Here is a 16,728-nt window from a genome sequence, read left to right on the forward strand (position 1 = left end):
ATTCCTGTACTTCTTCATTTTTATCTTTGATTTCCCTGAAGAAGGGGGGAGTCTCTGTTCCCCCCGAAACGCGTTGGTTATATCATGCTTTGGTACTTCCAATAAAACATTTACTTATTCAGCTCAATTTTTGGATACTGGGAGCTCCTTTTATCTACCCTCACAAGTACATACGGAAATGATCCCGAGGCCGTACCCAGATGTAGCAGTCCTAGTCCCTCAAAAGGGCTCACAGCCACCTTTCCGCCAAGGCGGGCAATGTCCATCGGGAAGCAAACTCTCCCAAAACGCCCCCAATATCACTCACTTTCAGACCCTCAACTGAGTGAGTCAGTGCGGCGTGGTCTCCCACCAAGAAGAGCTGCAATCATTAATCGAAGCGGAGTTCAGCTTTAGGTTTTAAAATGAAAAAAGAACAGTTTTCTACCTTTATTTTGTAGTATCCAATGCCTGTCACATGACTTCAATCCCTGTTCCTTCTGAGTCTAATAGCAGCAAGTGGGTGTGGTTACTCAAAGCTAGTGACATCACTTCCAGGGAGGGACACTATTCCTGTGAAGCCAGTTGGCATATACAAAATGGGAGGAGCTGATCATATGTTCCTGTCCAGTGCTCTCTCATCAGTAAGGATGCATTGTACATCCTAATTCATGAGAAAATGAAGAAATAAAAAAAAAAAAAAAAAGACCCTTTCACACAGGGGGCTGGGAGGTGCACATATACAGTATAGCTGTGCAGGGCTTAGAATCAAGACTACCATAAGAAAAGAGAGCTAGACACAGGGGGAACTGTCAGTGTAGCTGAAAATGCTCTGGGGTCTCAGCTCACAGTCCACAATGATCACTATACATTAACGCCACATGATTCTGTCTTATAGTGTGAATGTAACGCATAACAAGCAGGGAACTCCACATGATCCAACATAGTGTTATTACAATGCATGGCAAGCAGAGAACTCCACATAATCCAACATTGTAGTTTATTGCAACGCATGACAAGCAGAAAGCTTTACATGATCCAACAATGTAGCGTGAGTGCAACACATGACAAGCAGAGAACTCCCTATGATCCAACATGGAAGTGTGAGTGAAACGCATGACAAGCAGAGAACTCCCCATGATCCAACATGGCAGTGTGAGTGCAACACATTACAAGCAGAGAACAACACATGATTCAACTTTGTAGTGTTAATGCAAAGCATGACAAGCAGAGAACTCCCCATGATCAAACATTGTAGTGTGAGTGCAACGTATGACAAGCAGAGAACTCCCAAAGATTCCGCTTTGTAGTGTGCAACACAAAGGTTGCAGTATAATGCACTGGATTCCTCCTTGCAGTGTGTGTCATGTGTTGGTGTACACATTGCAGTGTGTGTGTCATGTTTTGGTGTATACAGTGCAGTATGTGTCTCATGAGCTGGTGTATACAGTGCAGTGAGCATTCCAGTAGCTGATTAGAGTAGCTGATTAGCTCAGAGCAGACTTTCTAAGCTACACAATCAGCAAACCTGAAAATTAATAATATCAAAGTTAAACATATTTAACATACTAATCATGGGAACATTTTCAATAATGACTGGAATTCCCCTTTAAGGGGTAAAATTTCCTAAATGGCTGGTCTCACTCTGGGGTGCAAGAGAATTGAGGAAGGTTTAATGGTAAATGTATCCATCTCATGGGGGCAGCATTCATTCAGAACCTACATTCTTCAATGGTACTGTGAAGAGACAGATGTATGGGTGGTTTGGGCTCTTAAAGTATTACTTTCTAGATACCCAGTGAAGTTGAGCACATTTATGAAGGGAGGTAGTGGGTTAGCCCGAATGATGGGAACTAGAACAAGGAGATCTGCAAAGTTTGGGGAGTTAAGGAACATTTAGGAACGGCCACCTTTTAAAAGGAAATGGTGTTTGTCACCATTGTGGGAGCCTAGGTGGTTGTGTGGAGTGTGCATGAAAATGGGCTTTGTGGTAAGTTCGGAGGGTATCAGTAACAACCCTACTACCTAAAGGCAAGGTGTTATAAATATTCTCAGCCAGAAGAATACAGAGTTAAGCTCTGGGTATTAAGGTTGATTGGGATTACTCTCTGAAGAGAAAGAAAAAAGATCTTTTGTGGGTCTCAGAGGAAGATTGAGTGTTGGGAGGACTCTTGAAGAAGGTATTAATGGAGACTCCTCTCGCTACGGTGTTCAAGCAGCATTGCTTCTCCTTAGGGGGAAGCCCTAAAAGACACCACGTTGGGTGTAGATCTCTGTACCACTCCAGCATAAGATGAATGGTATGTCAAATTGAGCTCAAAAGTCTTGTAAGTCAGCAGGGGTCCTCAGATTGAACACATGGACAAGTTTTGTAGCCAATAGGAAAAAAAGAAACCTAAATCTATTTTGTATGCACTGCCTAAGCATCAGCAGAGGGCCATTCTGTTTTGCAATGTCATTTAGCACAGATTCTGGGAGAACTGGGTCATGTGGCCTTCAAACATAACTGAATCATGTGCTCTGGCTTGATGGAGTATCTCCTCATTGGGAGAAAAGCTTTTCAGGCATTAAATAAGGTCTCTCAGATTACCTTCTTGTAGGCTTGGGGGCTGGAGGGACCAATCTGCACAGACTAAGTCGCTGGGAGACTTTGCAGGCCCCTCTAAAAGGTCATCGAAGATGTGTCTCAGCCCCGTCTGTGTATGGTCAGGTTGGGTTTACTCTTCTCTAATTCTGAAGGTAAGCACCTACCTTGATTGTCAAGGTCTTTGATATGGCTGTGCATTTCTAGCATTGTGTCAGTATGCTGTATTCAGCGGAGGGCACTCATCCTTTTTATTCCAGTTGCCAAATCTTTCACCTTTCAGGCAAGGCCTTGTAGATTTCTACCTCTTGTAGGGCTCCCCTGATATCAGCTGCAATCGAGGTGAATTCTGCTCTGGATGGCAGTTGTATGTAGCAGATGGTATTATTATTCAGCATTTCTAGCTGTTCGAGTCTTTGGGACCTGAAAATTGGGGTTGGGGATCTTACACTTCCCAATCCTCCCCAGGTTTACAAAACAGGCGCTCTTTAAAGCTTTGCAGGGGTCAATGGCGCTAGAACTAATGCTCTATGATGTCACACCCCATGAACTATCTGTGCTAACATTACATTTTTTGATTACGATCACCTCAGATGCCAACGGGACAGTTGATGGCTTCTGATAAGAACTGAGAGAACCTCTATTTAAATTTTGAACTGGATTTTAAATTTGCCATACAATAGTTAAAAGTTAAAGAACTGAAATGTTACTTTATTCCCCCCTTTTCCTTTCCATTTAAGCTATCCCTTTCTACTGGCATTTCCCCTTCCTTGTCAAATGGCTACAATACCAATACCCTGTTGGAACCCCTCTGCCCTGTCTTGCTTCTTCCCTTTCAAAAAAAAAAAAAAAATGATTGAATAACACATTAACTCAAGATTAGCAAACTAGCTCTCTACTTTTTCCTATCAGACAAATGTCTGGTTTACTCATTCTTCTTGAATTGTTTTCACCCTTTGACACTTCTATTTGTTGCTACTCCAAACTCGAATTTTAGCTAAAAATCTTGCAGCCCCATGGATTTGCTCTTCTAAATGCTCATTAGCTCGAAGAAAACAAACCCTTACATACACACCAATAATTTTATATTTGAATGATGTTTGGCAAAAGATACTGCTCCTTATTAATGAGGAAGGAATTTTGTGTTCGCCCATTTATTAACCACTTTACCACTGTGTACCGGAGTACTACTGCGGCAAAGTGGCTCGTTATCGTCTGGCGACGTAGACCTACGTCGCCAGACCCCTCCCCTGTAGGCGGCGCTCACGCGCCGCCGGAGGCGCGCTCCCGCTGTTTTCATTCACAGCGGGAGTCGGGCCAGGGGAGGAGCAGCGGCGATCGCCGCTGCTCTGCCCCGATCGTCGGGGAATCCAGTTTGGAGATCCGCCCGCCTGTGTAAACAGAGCGGGCGGATCTCCTAAGTGACAGGGAGTGACAGATCGGAGTGTTCAGCATAGCTGGACATCCGATCTGTCCCTGTGTCACACAGTCACCTCCCCCCCCACACGTTAGTAAGCACCAGGCATACATTAACCCCTCCCTCTCCAATAAAATTAACCCCTTCCCTGCCAGTGTCATTTTTACAGTAACAGTGCATATATATAGCACTGATTACTGCAGTAATGTCACTGGTACCCCCAAAAGTGTCAAAAATGTCAGTCAAGGGTCCGATCTGTCCTCCGCAATGTCGCAGTCCCGCAAAAAAAAAAAATCGCAGATCGCCGCCATTACGCGTTAAAAAAAAAACCCCAAAAATGACAGAAATCTTTCCCATAGTTAGTAAACGCAATAACTTTTGCGCAAACCAATCAAAATACGCTTATTGCGATTTTTTTTACCAAACATGGGTAGCAGAAAACAAATTGGCCAAAAATTTAAAAAAAAATTGTTTTTTACATCTTTTTTGGGGGGAATTTCATATATAAAAATGTTAAAAATATTGTTATTTTTTCAAAATAAACGCTCTTTTTTTGTCTATAGCGCAAAAAGTAAAAATCGCACAGGTGATCAAATACCACCAAAAGAAAGCTCTGTTTGTGGGGAAAAAAGGACGTAAATTTCATTGCATGACCGCGCAATTGTCAGTTAAAGTCGCACAGCGCTGAATCGCAAAAAGTGGCCCAGACGTAAGACAGCAAAATGCTCTAGTGGTAAAGTGGTTAATATACTGTATGTATAAACTAATTTAATTATAATAATCACAACATTATTCAATTTGCTGTAATGTACCTTTGTTCTTGGCTTTAAAAATGACATATAAACATGGAGCCATTTCAGAAATCACAGTAAGAAAAAAAGCTGGATTATTTTTCACTCTTTGATTAAATGGAAGCTGTAAAACACATGCATGGAACCTAGAGTAGGTAAAAACAGGTTAAATTATTAATATGAAAGAAGAATTCTACCAATAGCACCTTGGGGATATCCTAAGTTAGTAACAATACATAAAATATTGCAAACTAGATAATGTTCAAAATTAAACTTTAAAGAAAACAATACAAGAAATGCAACGGCTGCTGCCAAAGTGCAAAGAAAAACAGTACACACTGGATAGATAAAAAAAAAAAAAAAATACAAAAACAAAGCTCATTCACATTACAAACAATCACCTAGATAATTGTGCTGTTCAATGTATTTATTTTGTGTACAATAACTACATAAAATAACTTTTATAATAATAATAATAACAACGGAGTGTATGAACAATTGCTTTTAGTTTCGTTTTTTTAATTTAAATTCACTATTTTTAAAAGCATAGTCTTTACAACACATTTTATGTACTGGACATTAGCAGCAGAACAGAGCTGGACATAATGTGAATATAGGAAAGTTAATTTAAACTATAAAAAAAATCAATTTGAAGTAAAGTGGCCTAAATACAATTAGGGGAGCAGTCACTGCTAAGATATTTTGGACTGATACAAAACAAAATCAAAGAAGATTCTCAGCTCAACTCGCCAGCCAGTCTGCAAACAACCAGTCTGAACCAAATCAGGGGTTTAGTTCGCACACATTTACAAATACATTCGTAAGCTGCAGAGCTGCTCCAAGGCACCCCATTATTATCTGCAGTCCTAACTCTTGTAAATTTATGAGAGCCTCCATAGTAGAAGTACCAATATAACATCAATAACGGACAACTGGCCACTGCCACCAATTTTAACTGGCCTTCACAGCAAGGAGCACACTGAAGGGCAAAGCATGCAAAACAAATCTAAAGAATATTCCCAGCTAAACTCGCCAGCCAGTCTGCAACCAACCGAATTATCCTGTAACAGTTTGCGATAAAACCAGGGGTTTATGTTTGAATATTGGTGAGTGGACACACTTGACACCTTTGCGGCCATTGTGCTATGTGCTGGGTGTGCAGTGTGACCCTGTGCCGCTTCCCACCCGGGCAATGTGCATAAACGGCCAGGTGGGAGCTTCACAGTGGATGTACCTGTACCTGTATGTCCCTCAGAAAGGGAGGCCGTGCAGTGGCACAATCCTGCGATGGCTGTGATCACAGGAAACAGCCAAGATGGGTTTGGGTTATGGGGGCTGTGATTGGCCCTCTTGATCATGTGATGGCTGTGTCCAATCACAGCCATCACAATGTAAACAGAACTGGAGCTTCTGTGACAGCTCTGTAGGAGATGATTTTACACACAGAGCTGTCACAGATCCCTACACAAAGTACACCAAGCACCACTGTCCCTGTCCCAATGAACATCTGTCAGTGTCCTCAAACATCTGTACCAGTGCACAAAAACATCTGTCACAGTTCCCCATCATCTGTAACAGTGCACAAACCATCTGTCACAGTGTCCCCATAAACATATGTACCAGTGCACAAAACATGTGAAATAGTGTTCCATTGTGACATCAACATCTGTCATAATGTTCAGGTGCACACAAACATCTGTTAGTGTACCAGTGTCCCACCAATAAAAAAAAAAAAAAAAAAACATTTAAAGCACCCCCGTCCCCCCATGCAAAGGCAAACGTTGTTCTCATACACATACGTAAAAAGCAATCACACCACATGTGACGTAACGTCAGGGCGAGAGCAATGACTCTTGCACCAGACCTCCTGTGCAACTCTAAACTGGTAAACAAAAAAGGCTTATAAAGCATCGCCTATGGAGATTTTTAAATACTGAAGTTTGGTGTCATTTCACAAGTGTGTTCAATTTTAAAGCATGATAGGTTTGGTATCTATTTACCTGGCGCAAATTTGGGTATTATATTTTCTGTGTGCATTGAAATTCATTAAAATGTATTTATGGGTTAGTGTGTAAAATTGCAATAGAAAAACTGCTGCATAAATACTGACATAAAAATTTACAAAACCCACTATTTTATCCTCTAGAATAGGGCCTCTGCTACAAAAATATATAATGTTTGTGGATTCAAAGTAATTTTCTAGCAAACATACAGTTATACTTGTAAACTCAGTGTCTAAATAAGGTCTGGTCTTAAAATGGATAATGCCTGAAGTACTCCTTGGATGTTGCGCTTCTCCATGTGACCAGGCTGTGAAAAAGTCTCACACGTGGTATCGCCATCCTCAGGATTAGGGTTGAGCGAACCCGGACTGTATTGTTCGGGATCGTACCAGACTTTTGGGTGTTCGGAACCTGGACCCGAACATTTCACTGTATGTTCGGGATACAGTCCGTTGTTCGGTTGTTTTGGCGTGGTTTTAATGGCGCGTTTTCAAAAGCTGCAGGGCGGCCAATCAACAAGCGTTTAACTAGTGTGCCCTTAGAAGCCATCACAGTCATGCCTACTAATGGAATGGCTGTGATTGGCCAGTGCAGCATGTGACCCAGCCTCTATATAAGCTGAAGTCACATAGCGCCGCACGTCACTCTGCTCTAAATACTGTAGGGAGAGGTTCCTGCTGCTGCTGAGGGAGAGATAGGAGATTATTGTAGGAGCAGGGTGGAGATTGCTTTCAGGGAAAGAATAGGAAGAATCTCCTTTAATCAGACAGCGATCTACATTGATTTTATTGTGTGGGGGTGCAGTGCACGATCTTTTTGCCCTGACCTGAGCCCAGTGAGGAGGAGGGAAAAAAAAAAAAACTTTTATCAGTCTGTTAGGTGGGCGGCGTGCGGCGGCCATGTAATGCAAGCTCAGTGCATATGTGTCTGCTTAATCTGGATTAAAAAAAAAAAAAAAGTTTTTCCTTCAAATTTTACTGTGACTTACAGTGTTTAGACACTGCAGTTCTAATCTGCTATTCAACAAGCACCGATTTAAGGGGACAATTATTTTTCAGTTTTTCATTCATACTTTACTGTGACACGGTCATACAGCGTTTAGACACTGCAGTTCTAATCTGCTATTCAAAAAGCACTGATTTAAGGGGACAATTATTTTTCATTCATACGTTACTGTGACACTGTCATACAGCGTTTAGACAATGCAGTTCTAATCTGCTATTCAAAAAGCACCAATTAAAGGAAAAAAACGGAATTTTTGTAAAATCTTACCTGTAAAATTCCTTTCTCTGAGTCCTCCGACAGTCGCCGCCACTTCCTATTCATCACTATGGGGTTAATGACCTTTGCTCCGTAGGAGTAGCTAGGCAACAGAATATGTCAATATTAAAGCTTTTAACATATCCCACCCCCAGGGGGTGGTCCCCTCAGTCAATAACCTCCTACTTCCTGTATCCATACCTCAGTTTCAGTGGAATAGCAGTAGAGTATACAACCAAACCCCAAAAGAGGGGCGGGGGCAGCGACTGTCGGAGGACTCAGAGAAAGGAATTTTACAGGTAAGATTTTACAAAAATTCAGTTTTCTCTTACGTCCTCCGACAGTCGCCGCCACTTCATATTCGTAACTATGGGGACGTCCCGAAGCAGTGCAAACATGAGGGGTGGGAAACGCAGCCGCGCCTAAGGCAACGCCGTCTCCACATCAGAGAAAGGAACCTTACCAAAGGAAGGAAACCAGCTGGGTAGCATGAAAAAAACTTGCTCAACAGGAGCAACAACCCAGGAAAAAAGCAAATAACCTAGGGATAAAAATATATCCCAAACAGCCAAGGGCACAAAACAAGGGACCCTAAAGAACTGCCGCACTAAGAACCTTGCGGCCAAAGGAAGCATCTGCCGATGCCTGAAGATCCACCTTGTAGAACTTTGAGAAGGTGTGAATGGACGACTAAGTCGCCGCCTTACACACCTGGGCCACAGAAGCCCGATGGTGACAGGCCCAAGACGTACTCAGAGATCTGGTAGAGTGCGCCTTCACAGGCATAGGAGGAACTTTTCCCTTCAAAGCATATGCCTGTTCAATGGTCTGTCTGATCCATTTGGCGATGGTAGAAGCCGACGCCGCCATGCCCTTCCGAGGACCCTCTGGAAGAACAAATAAGGAATCTGACTTGCGAAAAGATTCAGTCGATTTCAGGTAAACCCTGATCGCCCGAACAACATCCAGGGAATGTAAATCCACCTCCTTCGGATGTTTGGGCTTCGCGCAGAGCGAAGGCAAGACAATGTCCTCATTGAGGTGAAATTCCGAAATCCTCTTCGGAAGAAAAGAAGGATTAGGTCGCAAGACCACCTTATCCAAGTGAACGACCAGATACGGAGACCTGCAGGACAAAGCTGCCAGCTCCGACACCCTGCGAGCCGAAGTGATCGCCACCAAAAAGGCGACCTTTTTGGACAACATAGCCAACGAGATCCTCCTGATCTGTTCAAAAGGAGCATGTTGTAACACGGACAGAACAAGATTCAAGTCCCAAGGAGGCAGAGGTTCCCTCCTAGGAGGGACCAGATGTCGCACCCCTTGAACAAAAGTGCTAACCAAGGAGTTAGACGCCACAGGACGTTGAAAAAGAACGGCCAATGCAGATACCTGACCCTTGATCGTAGCCAGCGCCAAACGCTGGTCAACACCCGTTTGAAGGAAGGACAACACCCTAGACACGAGTACGTGCGAGGTGAATACCCCCTGGACTCACACCAGGCAAAATAGGCCTTCCAAGTACGGTAATAGACCTTCCCAGAGGAAGACTTCCTCGCGTTGATCAAGGTGTGAATGACCTCAGGGGAGAGGCCCCTATCCTTCAGGACCTTGGTTTCAACAGCCAGGCCGTCAAAGCCAGCGACTGTAAAGCAGGATGCAATATCGGTCCTTAAGACAGGAGATCCTCTCGAAGAGGCAGACGCCACGGCGCGTCGATCGCCAGATTTACGAGGTCCGCGTACCAGGACCGGCGAGGCCAGTCCGGTGCCACAAGAATCACCGCGTGCGGTTCCGAGCTTAACCTGCGAAGGAACCTGGACAGCAGTTGAATCGGTGGAAATGCGTACATCAGTCGGTACTGATGCCACGGAGCTACCAACGCGTCTGACGCGTCTGCCCGAGGATCGCGCGTCCTTGCCACGAACCTTCCCACCTTGTTGTTGAGACGATGCGAACAGGTCCACCTCCAGAAGACCCCACTTCGCGCACAACATCTGGAAGACATCCGGGTGAAGGGACCATTCCCCCTGGTCCAGGGTCTGGCCACTCAGAAAATCCGCCTGCCAGTTCTCCACCCCCGGAATGTGAACCGCTGTTATTGCCCGGACGTGCGTCTCGGCCCAAGACAGAATGTCGGCCACCTCCCGAGCCGCTCGGGCACTCCTGGTGCCCCCTTGGGGTTTGATGTAGGCCACCGCTGTGGCATTGTCCGTCTGCACCCGAACCGGACGGCCCCGCAGCCTGTCCGTCCAACGTTGAAGGCAGAGATTTATCGCTCGCAATTCCAGAATGTTGATCGGGAGGGAGGATTCCTCCTCCGACCAAGTTCCCTGGGCGGACAGAACGCCCAGAACACCACCCCAGCCCGACAGGCTGGCATCCGTGGTGATCACCGTCCATGAGAGAGGACGAAAAGACTTGCCCCCCGACACCGTCGGGGACTGGAGCCACCACAGAAGATCCCTTCTGGTGCGATGACTCAATGAAATCTGGAGTTCCAGAGATTGCGGTCGCCCGTCCCACCTGGACAGGATCTCCGCTTGGAGACCCCGCGTGTGAAACTGGGCGAAGGGAAGCGCCTCGAAGGCCGAGACCATCAATCCCAGGCTCCGCATGCACGTCCGGAGGGACGAGCACGGAACGTCCCGGAGGGACCTGACGTCCTCCTGAAGAGTCCTGAGTTTGTCGTCCGGTAGGAAGACCTTCGCCTGGACCGAGTCCAGGATCATTCCCAGGTAGGGAAGACGAACCGACGGACAGAGCGTCGATTTTGGAAAATTTATCGTCCAACCAAACTCCTGAAGAGTCTGCGTCGTGACGGACAGGTCCTTCACCAGAACCTGGCTGGTCGCAGACCGAACCAGAATGTCGTCCAGATACCCCAGGACAGAGATGCCTTGGGCTCTCAACAAAGCCAGAACCGGTGCAAGCACCTTGGTGAATACCCGTGGAGCCGAAGCGAGACCAAAAGGTAACGCCACGAATTGGTAGTGATACTCCGCAATGGCGAATCGAAGGTACCTCTGGTGACCCTCGAAAATCGGGATGTGAAGGTACGCATCCTTCAAGTCGATGGAGGCCATGAACTCCCCCGGAACCAGGGCAGCCACCACCGACCGCAGGGATTCCATGCGGAACTTGCGAACCCGCACAAAAGCGGTTCAGAGCTTTCAAGTCCAGAATTGGACGTACCTTGCCCTCCTTTCTGGGCACAGTGAACAGATTGGAATAGAACCCCCGAAATCTGTCCCGATAAGGCACCAAACCACCACTCCCTGAGCACGCAGGTCCCGCACCGCCAGGTGCAGATCCTGCAAACGCTCCGGAGACAGTTGAAGATTTGAGGGAAAAAATCTGCTCTCCGGCCGAGAGAGAAACTCAATCTTGTAGCCAGACCGAACGATTTCCTGAACCCACCTGTCCCGAACACGGGCCAGCCAAGGTTGAAGAAAACCGAGCAAGCGTCCCCCCACCCCAGAACTGGGTGAGGGCGCCCCTTCAGGCCGCATTGTTATGGGCAGCGGATCCGGACTGGCTGGACTTCTGCTTACCTGTCCACGGCTTCTCTTGGGAGCCTTGACCTTTGAATGGCTTGCCCTTATAGTGCGACCGAAAGGCACGAAAGGACCCCTGAGAGGGCCGAAAAGAGGCATGCTTCTTACCTTGAGCGCCCTTAGCCTTGTGGGATTGGGGCAAGAGCGTGCTCTTACCACCCGTTATCCCCTTTATCAGTGTATCCAAGGACTCGCCAAAAAGGCGAGATCCATCATAGGGCAGATTGGATAAGGTCTTGCGCGAAGATTGGTCCACAGACCAACACTTCAACCAAACCAGGCGGCGAGACAACACCGCCACACTGTGCACACGTGCAGCCACCGGTACTATATCCAAGTCCGCATCACACAAATACATGACACCCTGATGGATTTGATCCACCATGGCCAACGTCGCCGGTGGGGCAGAATCAGCCACCAGGACGCGTCTAAGCACCTGCGTCCAATTCGCGACAGCCTGGGCTGCCATAAGTGAAGCAAAAAGAGCTTTTAGCATAGAGCCAGTAATAGAATAAGTATGACGAGCAAGAGACTCCAGTCTCCTGTCCGTGACATCTCGAAACACCGGGGTATCCTCTGCAGGAACCGCAGTGGACTTATTCAAAACCGCTATCGCGTGATCCACCGGAGGTGGCACACACCAACGCTCATCAGTAGTGGGCGTGAAAGGATAACGCAGCTTGAACCTACTCGGCACCGCAAAAGGCTTGCGTATATTGCGCCATTGTTCCTTAACAGCGCGCTGAAAATCATCAGTGCAGGGAAAAACCTGCGATGTCTTGCGCCTTTTCTGCGTCCCATAAGCGGCCAGGGCAGCAGGAGGACATGGTTCATCCTGTAAGCGCAGTGTCTGTTTGATAGAAGCAACCAATTCATCCATGAGTGCAAGCTCTTCAGACGAGCCAGGGGGAGAATTATCAACCCCTTCAAACTCTGCCTCCCCTTCAGACCCCACAAGATCCAGGGAGGAACGGGACCTGATAAGGAGACCCCAGCCATGACAGCCCCATCACCCTCACCCTTTGAATCAGAGGAAATTGAAACTCTGGGCCTTTTAGTGGATTGAGCAGCAACAAGCATTTGCACCTGAGCAGCAAGGTTAGCCACAACCGTAGCCAAATCACCCCCTGGGGGGGACACAGCAGTCCCTTGGCCTCCCACCAAGGTGGCAGGGAATTTGCTTTCCTGAGAATCCATGCCCCCAAGTATGTGGAAGAATAAAGGGTTAACTGCCCCTTTAAAAAGCGCGGCGAGCGCAGCCCACCGCACACACACACCAGCACAAGCCGACCCCCCACAGGGAAAAAGTACAACTCAGGCAAGGATACAGGGATAGAGAGGTAAAAACCTGGAGAGACCGCTGCTGCTGCTGCCTCGATCGGTGCGCCCAGGGAAGAGGATGATGTCACGTAGGGCGCTCTATTAAAGCCTATGGAAGGCTACAAAAAAATGGCCGCCTGCAGTGCTAACATGCGGCCGGAGCGAGCGCCGCCAAAATGGCGGCGTTTGGCGCCGAATCGCCGCTCCTCCACACACAGTGAAACCGCCAAAAACACATGCAGTAAAGTAAAATAATGGCGGACCGCCGCAAATGTGCATAACACGATACAATCATGCCCCGCAGCACACAGCCTGTCACACAGTAAAACACAGCACATAATCTGACACAGAACAGTGCAGCATAGCCCCCCTCCTTGCAGCCCACAGAATGCAGCCAAGCAAACAGGGAGACCAAACAGTGTGAACAGAGGCAGGGTTTCACAGTCCCAGACTGACACCCCCCAGACAGACAGTTCCCCACACAGATACACTTACCTTCTAAATGGCGTGGGGAACCCCCACAAGCGAACAAGCCACTGTACATGGGACAGGGAGAGTCGCAGTCAGGACGCAGGAGAATTGCGGTGCGAAACCGCATGGCGTCCAGTGAGGTAGCCACCTCACCATAGCATCCCTGCATCGAAGAGGGATGGGTCGTTCAGAGTGCCAGGAAAAGTACCTGACTGAACGCTAGATGGCAGGCTGGGAAGCCACTGACCCACAACCTGCGAGCAGGGGAATCAGCCCGAGACCCAGCCCGCACGATCCTCTTCATCAGAAGACCTAACTAACGCTGACAAAAGTAACAGCTAAGTAAAGAGAGAAAAAAACTCAAATAAAATCAAAAAAGAGAAAGGCTGAGACAAAATGCCCCAGCATAGAGACATCCAGCTACTCCTGACAAGCTAGACATTGAAACTGAGGTATGGATACAGGAAGTAGGAGATTATTGACTGAGGGGACCACCCCCTGGGGGTGGGATATGTTAAAAGCTTTAATATTGACATATTTTGTTGCCTAGCTACTCCTACGGAGCAAAGGTCATTAACCCCATAGTGACGAATATGAAGTGGCGGCGACTGTCAGAGGACGTAAGAGAAATAAAAATTTTTCATTCATACGTTACTGTGAGATACACCCGTTGGATACTGTTGTTCTATTCCGCTTTTCAATAAAAGCCCATTTAGGGGGAAAAAAAATTAAATTACAGCCTAGTCTGCATATGTTACTGTGAGATACACCCATTGGATACTGTTGTCGTATTCTGCTTTTCAATAAAAACCCATCTAGGGGAAAAAAATTAAATTGTGGCCTAGTCTGCATATGTTACTGTGAGATACACCTGTTGGATACCTTTGGTTTATTCCGCTTTTCAATAAAAACCCATTTAGGGGAAAAAAAATGTAATTGCGGCCTAGTCTAATATTTTAATGTGAGATACACCCATTGAATACTGTTGTTCTATTCCGCTTTTCAATAAAAACCCATTTAGGGGAAGATCCTAAATTAGAGAAATAGGAGGAGAAGGTCAAATAAGGGACGTGGCCTGGGTCGTGGTGCTGCTGGTGGAGCTCCTGTTGCAAGGAGAGGACATGGTCGATCTGTGCCAGCGACACGCACAAGTGAAACATCTTCCTCAGGTGTAAGTAGGCGACAGAACCTGCAGCAGTATTTGGCAGGGCCTAATGCGCCTCTACAAATGTTGAGGCCAGAACAAGTACAGGCGACAGTAGATTGGGTTGTTGACAGTGCCTCCAGTTCCTTCACATTGTCTCCCACCCAGTCTACTGCTGAAATGTCAGAGTTGGCACCTGCAGCCGATGTCCATCAATCTTTCACCTCGCCCCCTTGCAAATCAGCCAAGCAGTCTGAGCCCCAAGTCATGCAGTCTCTTCTTCTTTTTGATGACTCTGTTAGCATGGTTTCCCAGGGCCATCCACCTAGCCCTGCCCCAGAAGTGGAAGAGATTGAGTGCACCGATGCCCAACCACTTATGTCTCAAGATGAGTACATGAGTACATCACAGCACGACTCTGATGATGACGAAACACAGGTGCCAACTGCTGCGGAATTCCGAATCATGAAGACCCACAAGGAGGGCAGGGGTGAAGACTGGGTGGAAGATGATGTGGAGGACAATGAGGTCCTCGACCCCACATGGAATGAACGTCATACAGGTGACCTGAGTGGTTTGGAGGAAGAGGCGGTGGTCGCACAGAGCCACCAGCACAGCAGAAGAGGGAGCAGGGTGCAAAAGCGGAGCGGCCGTACCCTAGACACTACGCCTGCTACTGTCCAACGCAGCAAGGGACCGAGCACACCAAAGCCAGCTCAAAGGAGTTCCCTAGTGTGGCAGTTCCTCAGACAATGTGATTATGACAGGACACAAGTGGTTTGCACGCTGTGCAATCAGAGCCTGAAGCGAGGCATTAACCTTCTCAACCTGAGCACAACCTGCATGACCAGGCATCTAAGTGCAAAGCACGAGCTGCAGGGGAGTAGACACCTCAAAAACCAAGAAAGGTTTCTGGCTCCTCCTGCTTCCTCTTCTGCTGCAGTCTCGGCCTCTTCATCCACCTCTGTAGTGATAGTGGTACCCGCCACCCTGCAAACAGAGGATCTGCCAGCAACACCACCACCTGGGTCACCAACAACCATCTCCACAATGTCCCGTGGAAGCATTCAGCTTTCTATCTCCCAAACACTGGAGCGGAAGAGGAAGTACCCCCTACCCACCCGCAATCCCTGGCCCTGAATGCCAGCATTTCAAAATTCCTGGCCTTTGAAATGCTGCCATTCCGTCTGGTGGAGACGCAGAGTTTTAAAAGCCTTATGGCGGTGGCAATCCCACAGTACCCAGCCGCCACTACTTTTCCAGGCAAGCCATCCCTTCCCTGCACAACCAAGTGGGTGACAAAATCAGGTGTGCACTGCGCAACGCCATCTGTGGCAAGGTCCACCTAACTACGGATACGTGGACCAGTAAGCACGGTCAGGGACATTATATCTCCCTAACAGCACACTGGGTAAATGCAGTGGTGGCTGGGCCTGAGGCAGATAGCAGTTTGGCACATGTCCCTCCACCACCGAGGATTGCAGGGTGCTTCAGTTTGCCTCCTGTTCCGAACTCCTCCTACTCAGCTTCCTCATCCTCTACCGCCTCATCCGGTCAGCGTAACACCTTCACCACCAACTTCAGCACAGCCAGGGGTAGACGACAGCAGGCAGTTTTAAAACTTGCCTGTTTGGGGGAAAAACCCCACACCGCGCAGGAGTTGTGGAGGGGCATTGAACAGCAGACCGATGAGTGGTTGCTGCCAGTGAGCCTCAAGCCCGGCCTGGTGGTGTGCGATAACCAGAGTTGTATAAAGTACTCAAAACCCATACTTGAGTAACAGTACAAGTGCTCAATCAAAAAGTGACTTGAGTAGAAGTGGAATTGCTCGATCAAAAAGTGACTTGAGTAGAAGTACTAAAAACATTTTTTGTACTTAAGTATTGCAAGTAGTTTTTTAAAAAATTTTGCTACTCAAGTACTGAAAGTAAAAGTACCAGTAGTTTTGAAAAAAAATTGCTACTCAGGTACTGAAAGTAAAAGTACAAGTACTGTGTTATGTAGTTATTAAAGAAAGAAGTCAAAAGTTTGAACATCATATTGTTTTTATTATTTCAAATGCAGCTTTTATTTATACATACAGTAGCTTTTATTTTCGTATGCGCTGATAATACACATGTTTTGAGCTTCATGAAACCTGCCATCTACTTTTCTGGCAGTGGTAATTTTTATAATAGTAACGAGTAACTATGCAGCACAAAA

General features: G+C 46.9%; 1 protein-coding gene across 1 annotated transcript in view; it reads right to left on the bottom strand.

Annotated features, from left to right (window-relative positions):
* The window catches only part of TERT (telomerase reverse transcriptase), a 413,108-nt gene that overhangs the window by 87,068 nt on the left and 309,312 nt on the right, over nt 1-16,728 (bottom strand). Inside the window, exon 14 of the mRNA XM_082259713.1 lies at nt 4,793-4,917. Within this exon, the coding sequence (XP_082115839.1) occupies nt 4,793-4,917 (125 nt within the window). The remainder of the gene's footprint in view (nt 1-4,792; nt 4,918-16,728) is intronic.

This window comes from Pelophylax lessonae (genome assembly GCF_965119305.1).
Source record: "Pelophylax lessonae genome assembly, chromosome: 5".
Taxonomy (NCBI): Eukaryota; Metazoa; Chordata; class Amphibia; order Anura; family Ranidae; genus Pelophylax; species Pelophylax lessonae.